The sequence below is a fragment of the Alexandromys fortis genome, unplaced genomic scaffold, assembly GCF_014885135.2.
Source record: "Alexandromys fortis isolate MF-2015 unplaced genomic scaffold, M_Fortis_MF-2015_v1.1 scaffold_89, whole genome shotgun sequence".
Taxonomy (NCBI): domain Eukaryota; kingdom Metazoa; phylum Chordata; class Mammalia; order Rodentia; family Cricetidae; genus Alexandromys; species Alexandromys fortis.
This window is the reverse complement of record NW_026067973.1, coordinates 62,836-79,216: the sequence shown is the minus strand read 5'-3', so window position 1 is coordinate 79,216 and position 16,381 is coordinate 62,836. Positions and strand designations below refer to the sequence as shown.

The 16,381-nt window shown below is 50.0% G+C and overlaps 1 protein-coding gene across 4 annotated transcripts; it reads right to left on the bottom strand.

Annotated features, from left to right (window-relative positions):
• Positions 1-445: 445 nt before the first annotated feature.
• On the bottom strand, positions 446-14,252 carry Hyou1 (hypoxia up-regulated 1). Of its 4 annotated transcripts, none has more exons than XM_050156169.1 (26): positions 14,150-14,252; positions 13,111-13,208; positions 12,818-12,911; positions 12,582-12,660; positions 12,306-12,460; positions 12,131-12,207; positions 11,645-11,826; positions 11,276-11,391; positions 8,734-8,926; positions 8,458-8,592; positions 8,255-8,337; positions 8,020-8,152; positions 7,672-7,859; positions 7,275-7,413; positions 6,036-6,096; positions 5,800-5,879; positions 5,229-5,414; positions 4,934-5,106; positions 4,742-4,829; positions 4,504-4,626; positions 4,206-4,339; positions 4,014-4,098; positions 3,622-3,862; positions 3,474-3,524; positions 1,955-2,005; positions 446-1,836 (listed from the first exon to the last, which is right to left on the bottom strand). In XM_050156169.1, the coding sequence occupies exons 2-26, from the start codon at positions 13,199-13,201 to the stop codon at positions 1,775-1,777; spliced, it is 3,000 nt and encodes a 999-aa protein (XP_050012126.1). In that variant the 5' UTR covers positions 13,202-13,208; positions 14,150-14,252; the 3' UTR covers positions 446-1,774. The 4 variants fall into 4 exon arrangements, with proteins under 4 accessions (XP_050012126.1, XP_050012127.1, XP_050012129.1 ...); XM_050156170.1 differs by having other exon boundaries at positions 4,934-5,103; XM_050156172.1 differs by lacking the exon at positions 14,150-14,252 and adding an exon at positions 14,004-14,143.
• Between the last annotated feature and the right edge of the window lie 2,129 nt (positions 14,253-16,381).

Sequence of the window (16,381 nt, the reverse complement as noted above, 5' to 3'; positions counted from 1 at the left end):
TATTCTCCTAAACAACCATAACACCATAATCACACTTAACACATACAAACAAGTCACGAGTGTGTCAGAAACGTAAGCATGTTGCCAGGCAGTGGTAGCGTGCACCTCTGATACCAGCGCTTGGCCTGGGCTGTGGTGGCGCATGCCTTTAATCCCAGCACTCGGCAGGCAGAGGCAGACGGATCTCTGTGAGTTTGAGGCTGGCCTGGTCTACGAGAGCTAGTTTCAGGACAGGCTCCAAAGCTTTGGAGAAACCCTGTCTCAGGGTGGGAAAAAACAGTCCTAAACAGTATCTGGGAGTCAGAAGCAAGTGGAGTTCTATGTTCGAGGCCAGCTTGGTCTACTGGGCAAGATCTGTAGATGGCCAGAGTTACACAAGAAATCCTGTCCTGAAAATTAAAAAAAAAAAGGGGGGGGGGGGAGTAGAAGAGGAAGCAATACAATCTATAGAAAAGAATATTTTATTGAAACAGTTTCTCAATTAACAATGGAACAAAGTACAATTCGATTCAAACCTGTCCAACCAGCCTGAACTACTAATGAAAGAACTCAAACATACAGGAAGGGGGACTGTGTAGGACCTTTAGGTCCCTCTGCCAATGTGGCAAAAAAAAAAAAAAGGAGGGGGAGTTGTTAGGGCAGGAGAGAAAAGACAAAATGACTGACATACCAGGTTTGCTTTGCCCCAGGGTGGAGAAGTCCCAGCTCCTGCTACAGGTGCAATACTGGAGGACAGGCACTCTAGACATGGGCATAGGGGTAAGGGGCGTTCCCTCCTAGCAAAGTACACTGGGAAGCTGAGCCCTGACTCCACTTCTTTACCCACAAAGCCTGCCTGAGAGTGAGGTGGCATTTTTACATTCACACCATGGTCACTCTGTCCCTCAGTCTCGGGAAAGGGGCTCACAGTAGATAGCACGTCTTTTGGTCAGCCCAGGAGAAAGAGGGAAAGAACATGAGAGAAGGGGTAGGTGTCACAGGAACTGGGGATAAGGATGGGGATAAGGATTGCAAGTGCCTGCAGGATACTTGCATCCTTGCCAACCGTGCTACATACTTCCTGGGCCCAACCAAGGGGTGACAGGGCTTTTACATTCTCTCTCCTTTCCCTGGGCAGGGGATTCCCTTACTTGCTCCCTGTTTGCTCTGGCCACCAGGGGTCGCAGGAACCAGAGAATATAGTTACAGAGTCCTGATGACTAAAAGCTTCGTGCTAGAAGACTATAGCCCAATCTGTACTGGGAAGGCAAGGACAGAAAGAGCCAAGGGCAAGAGGAAGGGCAAGGGAGAGAGAAGACACAGGAAAGAAAAGAGGCACTCGGAAACCAGAGGTGGTGATTGAGGCTCTGCAGACACTGGCCCAGACAGGACACTGATTTTGTGGAACGGGAGAGGATGAAAGGATGCTCAGAGAAGACTGGGCATTCTTTAGTGTCCCAAAACATCCTTCCCACTACCAGGTCTCCAACAACTACGGGCAGTCATTATCTAGCTCACTTACCCACAGGCAAATAATTAAGACATAATAGTGATTTTTCCCAAACACAGGGCCAAAGAGTAGGAGACCAGAGGGTGGAGCTGGGGACAGAGCTAGATCCGGTTTCAGCCATGGCGCTATTCCAGAAGGACTGCTAAGCAGCCACCTCCTGTCCCAGCTAAGAGAAGGAACTGGAGCCCCTAACAGCAGGAGCAAACCCGGCCCCAACCCTGATGTTTAATAAATAGAGGTGGTAGGAGAAAGAGCTGGAGGCAAGTGGGGAGACAGGAGGTGGGGTTATAGTTCGTCATTCTTCATAGGCCGCTTCTGTCCTGCTGTCTGCTCTTTCTGTTCAGATTCTGTTGGGTGGTGGGGAAAGACAGGGAAGAGAGGATGGGGGCATAAGGCTCAACAGCCAGTTCCTCTTTTTCCCTCCAACCCTAACAAGCTGCCCAGTACCCTGTGCTTCATTCTTACCTGCTCCAGGACCTCCTAATTCCAGAGGCTCAGAGTCTGCTGGCTCCGCAGCTGCAGTGTAGAAGAAAAACATCAGTCATGAAGAAGTGAGATGCTAACACAGAGGATACAAACCCAGGTGGTAAATATAACGCTTGTGAGACACATTTAGGGTCTCTGCCTACTTTTTTTTTTTTTTTTTTTTGGTTTTTTTTCGAGACAGGGTTTCTCTGTAACTTTGGTGCCCATCCCGGAACTAGTTCTAGCTCTTGTAGACCAGGCTGGCCTCGAACTCCCAGAGATCTGCCTGCCTCTGCCTCCCGAGTGCTGGGATTAAAGGCGTGTGCCACCATCGCCCGGCCTCTGCCTACTTTTTAAAAAATTTTTTATTTATTATTTATGGGTGTTTTGCCTACATGTATGCCTGTGTATTTCATATGTGCCTTGGAGGCCAGAAGAGGATCTGGGTCCTCTAGAACTAGAGCTACAGACATCTGTGAGCCCTCACATAAGTGCTGGAAATACAAACTGGATCCTCTGGAAGAGCAGCCAGAACTCTTAAGCACTGAGCCATTTCTCCAGCCCCTCCCCCCTACATTTTTTTTATTTTAAAAATCAGACATATTCACTTTATGTGTGAGTAGTTTGCCTGCAAATATGTATGTCTGTGCACCACACCTATGCTTGATGTCTGCAAAAGACAGGAGAGCACTGGAGCCCCTATAACTGGAGTTACAGATGACTATGAACCATGGGAAATGAAGCTGGGTCCTCTGCAAGAGCAACAAGTGTTCTTAACAGCTAAACCATCTCTCAGCAGCTTTGGCTACCATGAAACTCACTAATGTAGGCCAGGCTGGCCTCAAACTCAGATATCTGCCTGCATCTGCATGTCCTGTGCTGGGCACCATGCCATGGCCAGCAAATCTTTACTTTAAAAAAAAAAAAAAAAAAAAAAGAGCCGGGCAGTGGTGGCGCACGCCTTTAATCCCAGCACTCGGGAGGCAGAGGCAGGCGGATCTTTGTGAGTTCGAGACCAGCCTGGCCTACAGAGCTAGTTCCAGGACAGGCTCCAAAGCCACAGAGAAACCCTGTCTCGAAAAACCAAAAAAAAAAAAAAAAAGTTTTGCCCATGCATATGGAGGCCCAAGGGTGATGCAGCGTTTCTCCCTCACTGCTTCCTACCTTACATACTAAAGCAAGGTCTCTGGCTTGATCCAAAGCTAGCAATCCATCTGGATTAGCTAACTAGCCTACTCTAGACAACTGCCTTCTCAATATTTTGGGTAAGTGGGCAATATGCCTGCCTGGCATTTACACAGGTGCTGAGGATTTGAACTCTGATCCTCACGTTGTTTAAACCTTTACCTACTGAGCATCTCCCCAGCATGTTTGTGCCCTTTTTTCTTCTAAAGAAAAAACACAATACTTTTAAAACTAGAGGTCACCCACAGTTCATGGGCTGAGCAGAACCAGACCATGCCTGCCAGTTTGCCTGACTTAAGAAATGTCACGTTCCAAACCAGTTTTCCCAACTCACCAGTCTCTTCTTTGTCAGGTTCTAAAATGGGTTTTGCCTCTTCAGTTTGACCTAGAAGGAAACCAGGAGTTAGCAGCAGCAGCCCTAGGAGAGATGGGTGGCTTTTCTCTGCCCACAGTACAGTGGAGCCAGCACCCTCTCCCCTCACCTGCAGGTGGAATGACCTTCTCCCCCTGGTCACCAGCACTGGCATTGAGGGGAGGTTCTGTCCGTGTGCCATTCTTGTCCTTGGGCCGTGGCCGGGGTTTGGTAAACTTGGCCTTATTGAGCAGATACTGCACCTCACGGTCCAGGGCCATCATCTTGGCCTCAATGTCTTTTGAAAGCAGCACAGGCTTCTCTGTGGCAGGAAGCTTGGCCTGCTCGGCCAGAGTTGCATTCTTCCAGGCCTGTGGGTGAGGCCAGGGAAGACTCAGAACTAGCCAGAGATTTAGCAGGTGTCACTTTCACCCAGTTAAGGCAACTCCTACTGACTGCAAACCACCCTGCCACCCTCAGCATCCCAGCTAAAGTGTCCAGTCACACGTTCAGAGTGATTACCCAGGTGTCATTGATGACTTTCTCTAAGGTTGTCATCTCCACCTCAGTGAAGATCTGGTCCATCTCTGGGAGAAGTCGGGCACCCCTAGAAGCCAAAGAGAAGACGGATCAGCCCAGTGCAGAGGGCCTGAGCCAGAGGAAGGGAGCTGACAAAGAGGGAACCACACAAGGAAGGGAGGCAGGAGCACTCACTTGAGGAAGATGCTAGAGTGGTTCAGGAGATTGTCCAAAGCTGAGAGCCGCTCCGGCCATTTCCTGCGCTCTTCCACCCGAAAAAACAACCCCTGGCACAGCTTTCTCAGCTCAGTCAGCTTCTCCTTCAACATCTGATGGACATGAGGAGGAGAAGGAGAGTTGAAGTAGTAGCAGGAGCGCCCTGGACCCAGGCCTGCATCTTGCTTCATGGCCTGACACCCCAGCTCTTCTCACTCTGGTTCTAGGAGGGAGGCCAGCACTCCATCTGCCTAACACATCCTAGAGGGCCCCTCACCACAGTGGTGGCTCCAAATCCCTCATCCTCCAGCCAGACAGAAGCAGCGCTGAGTTTCCCAGAGATCTCCTCCCGCTGCTCCTCAGTGGACACTTCCTGGTACTCAGGTTGGTAGAGCTTGTCCTAGTAAAGAACACAAATCCATATATGGAGTGAGCTTTGGGGCAAGGATCAGAGCCACATGCCCCCAAGTGCAAGTTCCAGGAGCAGGGTGTGCTTGCTGCCCCTGCCTGCTAACCTGGGTCTCAAAGATAAAAGCTTCCAAGCTGTTGGCAGCTTTCTCCCTTTCCTGCTTTGCTAGGTCTCGGAGGGTCAAGTCCTCAAGTCTGTGGGATGAACAAGACAGGGATAAGGTGGGCTTTGAACGCCCCGCCCTTCCAGGATCACCTTTCCACATCCTGCCCATCTTCCACACATTCGCAGCACTCACTTCTGCACTGAACGGGCCAGCTCATCCTCTGGCAAGTCTGGCAGGTCCAAGACAGCCAGCTCCACACCTATCTCCTCCACCATTTTCTGCTTCCGGGCAGGTTTCTGCTTTTTTTCTTCTTCAGGAGCTGGAGGGACACCCTCAGGCCCTGACTGTCCTTTCTCTTCAGGCTTCTAAGTAGAAAGAGTAGTGATGTCAGGCAAAAATTGGCTGCACCTCCTCCATGGGGCATAAACCAAGCAACTGCCATTCACTTATCAGCCCCTGGATGGCAGTCTGCCCTGTGGGAGCTCACCTGGGCCTCAGACTTGTCGCTACTTCCTTTGTCATCAGGCTTTTCTCCCTCAGGGGCTGCAGCACCCTTGGACTCAGGGGGTGGAGGCTGAGAGGTGTCTTCCGCAGGGGCTTCAGTTTCCTCCTTAAGCTCCGTCTGCTCTCCAGGTTCTTCCTTGCTTCCCTCAGTAGGGCTCTCCTCTTCCTCCTGAGAGATAATTACAGAAACCCCAGAGGTTATATATACTACTAACTCAGCCTATGGCCATATTTAGCCTTGACCATATCAGCTCCTTTGCTTGGGGACTAGCAGATGGTACCTGTGTGTACAGTCAGGGGTTGTTGGAATTTGCAGAAATATAGGTTAACAAAGGGAGGGTAGGCAAGAATGAGAATTAAGCCTTGGGATCTGGTAATAGCTTTAAGTCTATGGAAGCAGGAGTAGATCAACCTGCCACAGGCTGAGAAAAGACAAGATGGGGACCAGTGAGGTCCTCTCAAGTCCAGGAAACTGGAAAACTACCAGATTCTGCTTCTGTCTACATTAATCCAACTCAACCCCCTCGCTATTCCCCATGCTTCTCTACCCTTACCTGTACAGCATCAGTACCATTCTCTTTGGCATCTGATGAGGTACCACCTCCAAACAGGCTGGAAATGGTGTTGCCAAGTTCTAGGAGGAAGTCCAGAGGTTTATGAGAAAAATCAAGCAGTGAACCCACTTCCCATCATCATCAATGCCATCACCTCCCCTAAGCACACATGTATGTTTACTTTTGCTTGCTCACGCACACTTGCATGCACAGACAGGAGCCCGTTTGCATCTTACTGGTAAGAGTAGATTCTTCCTCTGGGTTTTCCTCCACCAAGGTCTCAAATACAGACTCCACCTATTTTAAAACAAGTTCAAAATAAAGAACTGCATATCAATCCACACTGTCTCGCAAGCACATTGCTTGTGCATACACTAGGATTACAAAATGACTTGCAGCTGTGGCGGACTGCCGTCCCACCTTTTAGGGCTCCTGGACAGCCACAACCCCTGAGTGCTGGCACTCTCGGGACAGGCTCACTGCTCTCCTTAGAGCCGTCCATGTCTCTACCAGAACACAGTCTCTCAGTGTGCCAGAAGATATTAATTCAAAGTTACTCTTTAGAAATGGGCTCATCTGGGGGCTGAAAAACTGGCTCAGCAGCTAACAACATGGCTGATTTTCCAGAGAACCCAGGTTTACTCCCAGCACTGGCATGGTGGCTCTCAGTCCAGTTCCAGAGGATCTGACACCCTCTTCTGGTCTCCTTGGGCACCAGGCACACATATGATGCAGACATGTGCATGGAAAATACCCATACATATTTTATTTTTTTTCTGGGCTGGCAAAATGGCTTAGCAGGTAAAGGGTGCTTACTCTTATCAAAAGGTAAAAGGAAGAAAACCAACTAATTTCCTCTGGCCTCTATGTGTGCTGTAGTCTGCTTCCACCCCACACTCAACCATATATACATATACTCAAAAAATTTATCTCTGCGAGTTCGAGGCCAGCCTGGGCTACAAGAGCTAGTTCCAGGACAGGCTCTAAAGCTATAGAGAAGCCCTGTCTCTAGGGGGTTGCACAGATAGCTCAACAGTTAAGAGCACTAGCACAGATGTACATGTAGGCAAAACACATGATTATTAAAAAAAAATCTGTGCTGGGCAGTGGCAGCACACGCCTTTAATCCTAACACTCAGGAGGCAGAGGCAGGTGTATCTCTGTGAGTTTGGTCTACAAAGCAAAATCCTGGACAGGCTCCAAAACTATTTGGAGAAACCCTGTCTCGAAAAACAAAACAAAGCAAAAAAAAAAGTTCTGTATGTCCCTCTTATCAAGTTAAAGCGACCACCAACACGTGCTGACCACAAAGAGCCCCATTGTTTCACTGTGTTTAAAGCCAAGACTCATTAGATCTGCTCCGAAAATGCTTTGTGCTTATCCATCCTATGGAACCCTCTCTGGGAGGGCTGTGAAGGCCGGGAGGGCCAGGGTTCACCATCCCTACCCTGATAAGGGTTCTCTTTTGCTCTCACCCTGTCTAAACTGAGCACCCCACTCTCATCCAGGTTAAAGTGGGCCTTGATGCCTTTGGACTCATAGTCGGGATATTTCTTGAAGCTCTCTCCCACACCTTTTAGCTTCACTGTGGTCAGATTCTGAGAGCCAAATACCCTGGTTGGGAAGGAAAAGAAGAGTTTGAGGAGACCCACCTGCCCCAACCCCAAGCACATGCTCTGCTGGCAGGAGATGTCAGGGGCCCTACACAGGACACTCAGAAGGATGGACCCTCTCTCCAAGGCAGGCTGTTCACAACCCGACCCTAATCCACCTTCAGCCCTCTAAGCCCCGCACTTTCCTCCCGTCCTTAGGTCAGTCATCCAATAGGCACACCTCCCACACTCCCTGCACCATCCTGCCCCCGCCCCTCACCGAAGATCCTCAGGCCCCAGGAAGCCCAGGTCACCGTAGTTGATGTGAAAGTTGAAATCGTGGCTGTAGCGGTTAAAGGTGATAACTTTGCGCTGAGGGTAGGGCCCCATCCGGGAGAAGAGCACACGTTTATTGTGCTTCAGGCTTCGAACCCCAGGCTCCTCCTCCACCTCCCTTGTGAACTCCACCTACACAACAGGAAAGAGAAGGTACAATGGAGAGCCAGGGAAGATTCTGTGGGTAGGAGTGAGGGCATGAGATCTCTCGGTATTAAGAAAAGGGGCAGGCTGAGGTGAACAGAGACCTCACTTGGAGAAGCAATGGGAGTATGCCCACGGCCAAGCTTACCAGGATGGGGTAGATGACAGCATCACGCACAACGAACGGCTTCACCTTGAAGGCTTTGCTGAGTGCCGCCGCCTGGTACACAGCCCCCATGGCGGCTGCTTCATCTGCATTAATATTCTTTCCTAGTTCCTCCCTAGGAGACACAAACCTTAGCATTATCCGCCCGGGAGGGGCTGTCCCCAGCCTACAGCTAGGCAGAACTAGACTCCATGCCTAGCTCCCACACAGTACTCACTTGCCCACAGCCTTCAGCAGGACCTCTTGAACTTTGGGAACACGAGTGGCCCCACCTACCAAGATCACTTGCTCAATTTCATCCTGTAGAAGGGGAAGGCGAGATGCAGGAGTGAATGCCCGGCTCAGAACTGGCCCTTCCCTCGACACCCTGCGGGTCCCTCAAGTGCTTAGCAGGCACCTCTGCCTCCCTCTGGCACTCACCAAGCTCATCTCGGCACTCTGGAGGGCCTGCTGCACAGGCCCAGGCACTCTTTCAAACAAGTCTGCACACAACTCCTCGAACTCCACTCGAGTTACTTTTGCCTTGAAGTCCACGTCATCCATTAAGCCCTCAATCTGTGGGAAGAAGAACCTGTTGAGAAGTTCTGACCAGATCCTGCCTCTGGGCAAAAGATGACAAAATTCAAGAAGAAAGGCCCAACACCCTCATGGAGAAGAGCCCCAGGCCTGCCCTTCACTAGGCTCCCATGTGGGCACCTGTGCCATGTGGTCTGCATTGGCACTCAAGACGGTTTTAAGACGATTGGCTTCCCGAAGCAGTTTGGCCATGGCACGTGGGTTTTCCCGAACATCCTTGGCTTTCTGGCCCTTGCGTTGCTCATTGAAGAGCCTAGCCAGGTGTTCTCGCAGCCGAAGCTCCATCTCTAAGCCACCCAGAGTGCGATCAAACCTGTTCAAGAAAGGGAGCAGGTAAAGTGTAAGAACGTGGAGGGTCCTCCCACTGGCACAAGAGACAACAGCACTGAGCCTGCAGGCTCTCAACAGCACAAAGAGCAGCTCAGAGTAGCTCATCTGCCTGTTCAGTCAGGGTGCTGAGTATCAACTATTTGAATGTAGGTGGGAAAAGGAGCAGGAGAGGGGCCTGATGTCAAGGAGTTTATAATCAAAATACGAATAACTTCCCAAATGTGAAAACATACACACGTTTTAAAAAAGAAGCACCATAGCCAGGCAGTGGTGGCATACACCTTTAATCCCAGCACTTGGGTGACAGAGGTAGGAGAATCTCTGAGTTCAAAGCCAGCCTGGTCTACAAAATTAGTTCCAGGACAATGAGGCTACACTGAGAAACCCTGTCTTGTAAAATCCAAAACCAAAACCAAACCAAAACAAAACAAAAACATCCATAGCAGGGCAGTGATGGCTCATGCCTTTAATCCCAGCACTCGGGAGGCAGAGGTGGGCAGATCTCTGTGAGTTTGAGGCTAGCCTGGTCTACAAGAGCTAGTTCCAGGACAGGCTCCAAAGCTACAGAGAAAACCTATCTCGAAAAACCAAAAACAGAAAAAAGAAAGAAGAAAAAAAAAAGCACCCAGCATTAGGGAAGCAGAGGTAGATTTCTGTGAGTTTGAGGCTATTTTGCTCTATGTACAGACTTCCCAGGATAGCCAGGACTAAATAGTGAAACCTTGTCTCAAAATGAATGAAGAAAAAAAAAAAAAAATGAATGAAGAAAGGCAGATGAAGCTAGTGGAACACACAGGAAGTCTGCACTACTCAGAGCAGTCAGGGGAACCTTCCTTGATGCAATACACTGGAACTGAAACCTCAAGAAGAGCTGGAGTTGATTAGGTAGAGAAGAGAATGAAAAGACTGGCCGGCAGTGGTAGCACATGCCTTTAATCCTAGAACACTAGAGACAGAGGCAGGCAATCTCTGAGTAGAGTTCCTGGTCTACAAAAGGAGTTCCAAGAAAGTCGTCAACTGTTACACAGAAAACCCCCCTTTTTTTTTTTTTTTTTTGGTTTTTCGAGACAGGGTTTCTCCGTGGTTTTGGAGCCTGTCCTGGAACTAGCCCTTGTAGACCAGGCTGGTCTCGAACTCATAGAGATCCGCCTGCCTCTGCCTCCCAAGTGTTGGGATTAAAGGCGTGCGCCACCACCGCCCAGCTGAAAAACCCTGTCTTGAAAAACCAAAAATTGTTAAAAACAATAATAATAATAATAATAAGAGTGAAGAAAATTTTATACAGAATAGTTTTGCTAAAGATCCCAAGGCAGGAAATGGGAGGGAATGTAAGAATAAAAGGAGCAAAATAAAATAATAATAATAGGAGCCAGGCATCATGGCTCATTGTCTTTAAGCCAAGCACTTGAGAGACGGAGGCAGAGGCAGGCAGAGTTCTGTGAGTTCTGGGCCAGCCTGGTTTGCATAGAGATTCCAAACAGCTAAAGCCATGTAGTGAGAGCACCTCCAAAAAACAGTAAAAGAGCTCAGGTACAGTTGCAGGAGACAGGGCTCAAAGAGGCAGAGAGAGCACTGAAGAAATGGATTACTATCATATCGGTATTTCATTTATTCCTCTCTTCAGTGGTGCTGTGGATGGAGACCAGGGCCCATGAGCACTAGCTGAACAGCGAGGAGCTGAGAAAGGGGGTTCTAGGAGAGAGAGGCTTTGTGTTTTTCATACATGGTCTCATAAATTCTAGGTTGGCCTAGGACGCCATAAATAGCTAAAGGTGATTTTCAGTTTCTGAACCTCCTGCCTCCACTTCCCGGTGCCAGGATTACACCGCCAAGCCTTCTTTAGGAATGGTTTATTATTATTATTATATTATTATTGTTTTTTAAATTCTGTAGGTCAAGAGACAGACGCAGGACTATCAGAAGTTTTTGACAAACCTGGACAACACAGTAAATTCCAGGAATATACAGTTTGGTAGCAGAATGCCTATGTGAGCACATGTGAGACCCTAAGTCAACCTCAGTAAGAAGACAGATAATGACAGTGATACAGATAACCTCAATATGTCAAGAAAGCTGAGAAGCAGGTTGCACCTGATACTCAACCTCGCATGCACTCTCATGGGTTTCCTTAGAACACATTCAGCAGGAAGCTCCCTGCTTTTCAAACTCCCTAAAATGTCCCCTTCTCTCTCCTGCTTCCACTTCCTCTTTGGGAGCAGCCTCCCACGGCAAGCAGCGGATGTTATATCCAGGAAGTGTGTTCCTTCGGGGAGCAGAAGAAAAGCACCTGAGATCCAGGCAGAAAGCAAACCCTAAAGTCTTAGTAACTTACCCCACACCCCGTATCTGCAGCTGTGGTTGCATCCCAGCCTCCTTAGTCTTGACTGTTTGGTAGGTGACAATGGTGCACACGGTGCTGCCTGAGCCCATGTCATAGAACATGACATTCTGTGGAGACACCAAGGGCACTGTCACGGGAACTTTATCAAATGCAGGCTGCCTGTCCCCCTGCCTACCTGAAAACAAAGAACTATCGCCTTTTACCATAAAGCCGACCAACTCCAATGGGGACTGAAAGGAGGTTACTGCCACACTTTGCCAAGGGAAGGTCATGCAAATGAGATGCAAAGCAGGTCGAGGACCCTCTATGCTCAGCTGAGCATCCTGTGTATCCAGTGCTCAGGAGGCCTCCTTGGCTCACCTGTGCAGTGGAATTGATATCTTTCCGGCGGAAGACACCATAGCTGAGGGCAGTGGCAGTGTTGTCATTGATGAGCTGCAGCACTTTGAGGCCAGCCATTCGAGCAGCCTGCAGCACGGCTCGGCGCTCGGCCTGGTTGAAAAAGGCTGGCACGGTGATCACTGCATCCTTAATGGGTTGTTCTACAGAGGACAAAAGATCAGGATCTCAGCAACTCCAAACCTCAGACCAGGATTTCCAGACTTAGTGCAATGGACTCTGAGGCAGGGAATTCTCTCTGGCTGGGGCTGATCTTGTACATGAGGGTGTTTACTGGCCTCCTTGCCCTCTACATACTAGATGCCCATAGCTCATCTCCCGTTTGTGACAGCCAAATGTATCTTCATGCAAGAGGCCAACTTTCACTAAGAGATAAAAGTGTCCCTACTTGACAGTCAGTGCAGATTTTGGGGACCTCGCTGCCACTGACCCCACCTTGATACTCACCTGCAAAATCTTCAGCCAAGGACCGGGAGTAGTTGAGAACCATGCCCAGCACCTCCTCAGGGGAGAACTGCAGCTCCCTGGAGAGAGGAGTTGAGCAAGACCACTAGTCATGAACACATGCCAGTAAGGAGCCCAAGAGGGCTACTGAGCCCACCTTCCCCCACTAGACACTCACGGACTGATCTGGAAGCGCACAGTCTGCCTCTGTGGGTCAATGTTTAGCTCATGTTCTGGGAAACGGTCCCGATAAAGGGCCACATGAGGGTTATCTGCCTGCTTTCCTAAGAGGTGCTGAAAATAACGGAGCGTAGCCTTTGGGTTCTTGATGGCCTGAAAGAAGACCCAGCAGGTTCTTAGGCCCAATCCCAGCTTAGCCTGCCTCTTACATCATAGAAACAGACAAGAGACCAGCTTCCAGAAGAGCCAATCCAGCGGTGGGGCTGCTACTCACCATGCCTGCTGCACTGTCACCTAAAAACCTTTCATTTTCTTTCAAGGTCACAGTCACTGGAGTTTTCCTCCGAGATTCCCTAAAAAAAAAAAAAAAAAAAAAAGCATCATTAGCCCAGCTTCCTGCAGGGCGGTATGAACCTAGGAGCCTCAAGGTCTCACAGTGGGCTCAGCCACCCACATCTGTTTTGAACACTACAAATCACACACACACCCTAGACACAGATCTGTCCTTACTTGTTCAATACAATCTCCATGGGCACTCCAGGCTTGACAATGGCCACCTTCATGGATTCACTGCCCAGGTCCACAGACATCACAGCCAATGTGTCTGAAGGGAAAATAGAAAAGTACACTTATCTGTTTAGCTCTCTGCTTCCCACACCTTCCTGGGTTAAATCAAATAAAGCAGTCTATGATCTAGACAGAAAGATGGCAAAGACAAAGAAAAGAGCCTAGCTCTGGCAACCCGACACACTCCAGTGGGCACCTCAGGCCCTCTTCTTTTGGTCCCTTTGCCAGGTACATACCGCTCAGTGCCAACAGGTCCGCCAAGAGGACAGCCACCAAGGCCCAGCAGGCTAGCCTCCTTGGCCTCTGCCTTCTTACTGTGGCTGCCATCGTGAACCTTGCAGAGAAGGAAAAAACACTTGTAACTGGATGCCGAGTGAAGAAGGAAAACCACATCCCAGAACAGACAAGCTCTAAGATTCCTATCTGTGGCACTTGAGGCTAAAGGCAGAGCAGCGTGGACTCCTCCCCTCCCCTTCCGAGGAGTTTCAGTCATTCTACACATCCTCCTGAGTGTCCCACATTTGGGCCTAGGCAAAAGGGCCCCGATGCTTAGCTCCACGACATCATTAGACAGACAAATAGGAAGGAGACTTGACTTTCTTTCCGTCCATGCAAAGGCAAGTAACTGGCGCACCACAGCACTGTGCGCGCTGTCACACACCTGGAACTGGGCCAGGGACCCTCGAAACCTGCTCAACTACCTCACACCTGGAGCTCCCCTGGTGGTGGGGAAAGCCAGGCTGAACCTGCACAGGAACTGGAAGGTGATGACGTTGGGGATGGCTGGCATGGAAGGGCATGTCCCCTCCTCAGCATCCCTTGAGTACTGCCCGGCCCGCCCTCCTTGTCCATCCCACTCCTGGGCCCTGCTGCCCACGCAGACGCCGCAGTACGGGCTAAGGTTACCGACCGCGAGTGTTCACCTAAACCTCACCTGACGAAGGTAGAAGATCCCACTCCCGGAAATGGATTCGGCCCACCCCGAGAGCGAGGGGCCAGCCCAGCGACGGAACTGCAGGGCCGCAGGCACCGGTATCTGTACGGCCCTCACTCCCGCTACCGGCCCGCCCCCGAAGCTAGCACGCTGCTTCCCCTAGGAGCCACGGCCCGGTTGCTGCTCCATCCTCACCCCCGCTCCCTCTGGCCTTCAGCTCCTGTGTCCCTCGCTCCAGGATCAACGCGGCGCGTACGTATCCACACGGCCAACAGCACGACCCTAACCCAAGGCCCTTCACAACTCCCCTCCGTTTGCAAACTGTTACAGTAGCCACCAACCTCTCCGCGGCGTCTCGCGCACCAGCCGGCCCCGGACGCGGCGCACGCTCATTGGAGCCTCCGCTGCCCGGCCCTGCGCCGCACACCTGGCCCCACCCCTGAGGCCCGGCGCGCGTCTCCATTGGTCCACGTGGGAGGCCCGCCCCTCCCTGGCCCCACCCCCGAGGCGGCCGCGGGGCCTCAGTACCAGTTGGAACAAAACCGCCGGCGCCGGCCACTGATTGGACCACGTCACGGTTCGCGGCCGGGTCGCTCCTCGCAGGCCGTGTGCCAGCCCCAGTGCTAGACTCTTCGGTGGGGCGGCCCGCGGAACCCTGCGTGCGAGCCGGTGCTGGCGGAGGGTTCGGTCCTCATGGAGTTACCTGGGGCGTCCGCGCGAAGGACTGGAACTGCGCTGCGGCGATGCGGAAGAGGCGCGTGCGTTGGGGGCTCTAAACTGCCCTGGGCTTTGGCTAGACACCAGGGGACCGCTGCTTTACTCCAACCTTCCTGTTTCATTGAGGAAACCTAAGCCACAAAAATGATGTTCGCTGATAGGTCGGAGATAAGTCGTGTTTGTGACAGAACTTGGCTTTAACTCTGAACCCCATTAGTAGGAGAGACGATATTCCAAACTAAAACCAGGGGTTTAGTTGACTACATCATCTACATCATCCTTCTGGGTATTCCTGTTCCATTAAGTCTTGTATTTTCCTTTCCGTTTAACTAGTGGGGTCGTAGAATCAAAGTTCTAATGTACCCATCTCCCCAGCTATTTTCACTCCTCATTTCCCTTTCTAGTTATGTTCCCTTTCTAGTATGGTCCCATGAAAATGCGGTCCTTGGAGAGTGCACTAACTTTACAGCATCGTTCCAGGTGTAATTAGAAATACAGGGGCTGGGGCTGGAAAGATGGCTCAGTGGTTAAGAGCGCTGCCTGCTCTTCCAAAGGTCCTGAGTTCTATTCCCGGCAACCACATGGTGGCTCACAACCATCTGTAATGAGGTCTGGTGTCCTCTTCTGGCCTGCAGACATACACACAGACAGAATATTGTATACATAATAAATAAGTAAATATTAAAAAAAAAGAAATACAGTGGCTGGAGAGATGGCTCAGCAGTTAAGAGCACTGACTGCTCTTCTGAGGTCCCGGGTTCAATTCCTAGCACCCACACGGCAGCTAACAACTGACTCCAAGAATTGATACACACAGACATACATGCGGGCAAAACACCAATCACATAAAAGTAAATAATTTTAAAAAACAAATAGAAATACGACTGGGCTGTGGTGGCACATGTCTTTAATCCCAGCACTCGGGAGGCAGAGATCAATCTCTGTGAATTAAAGGCCAGCCTGGTTGGCCTTACAAAGTGAGTTCCAGGACAGCCAGAGCTATTAAACAGAGAAACCCTATCTCGAAAAAACAAAATTAAAGAAATTAGAAATACAGAGATCTTTGCTTAAAGGTTGGCTCTCCTCACTAAATTAGTACCGGTGTCTGCGCAGGTCTTTTTCATGCTGTGACTCTTTGGTTTGTTTTCCTCCGGTTCTAGAAATAGAACCCTGGTGCCAGTTTTGTCATTGCCAGACACGGAAAACCTGAGCCCTGTCTGTTCTCTCTACAGTTTTGTGATGCTGAGAGTCTGGTGTCTGTGTTAGGGAACCCCTTGCTATTGTTATGGGGCAGTTTATTTCTTTTTAGGAATGGTTCGAGGCTGGGAAAGTAGGTAAGGATACAGCTCTTGCCTGGCGCACCTGAAGCTCTGGATTCCTTCAACAGCACCATTCAATAAATAAACGGTATTCAGGTAATATAAAAAATAGAAACAAAGAGACCTTAGACCTTTGCTTGAAGTTGTAACAGTGTAATCACACTAAACAAAAGAGATGCAATCTTGGAAAGTTTTCTAGATAAAAGTAAATCCCGTGACATCAACCACAACCTCCCACTCTCCTCAGTAGTATAAGTAATGGGATTTCACTGTGTAGCTTTGGCTGTCCTAGAACTGGATCTGTAGACCAGCTGGTCTCAAATTCGGAGATCCACCTGCCCCTCTCCCTCCTGAATGCTGGGATTAAAGGCATGAGCCACCACTGCCTGGCACTATTTTTCAACTCTGAGACTTTTCCATGTTGGTGGTATTCACCTCATTGTTACTACTGTACAACATTGCATAATGCAGGGGTTGTTTGCCATAGTGATGACTTCTACCACATACATGGGATGTGTGCACAGAGACTGACCAGAA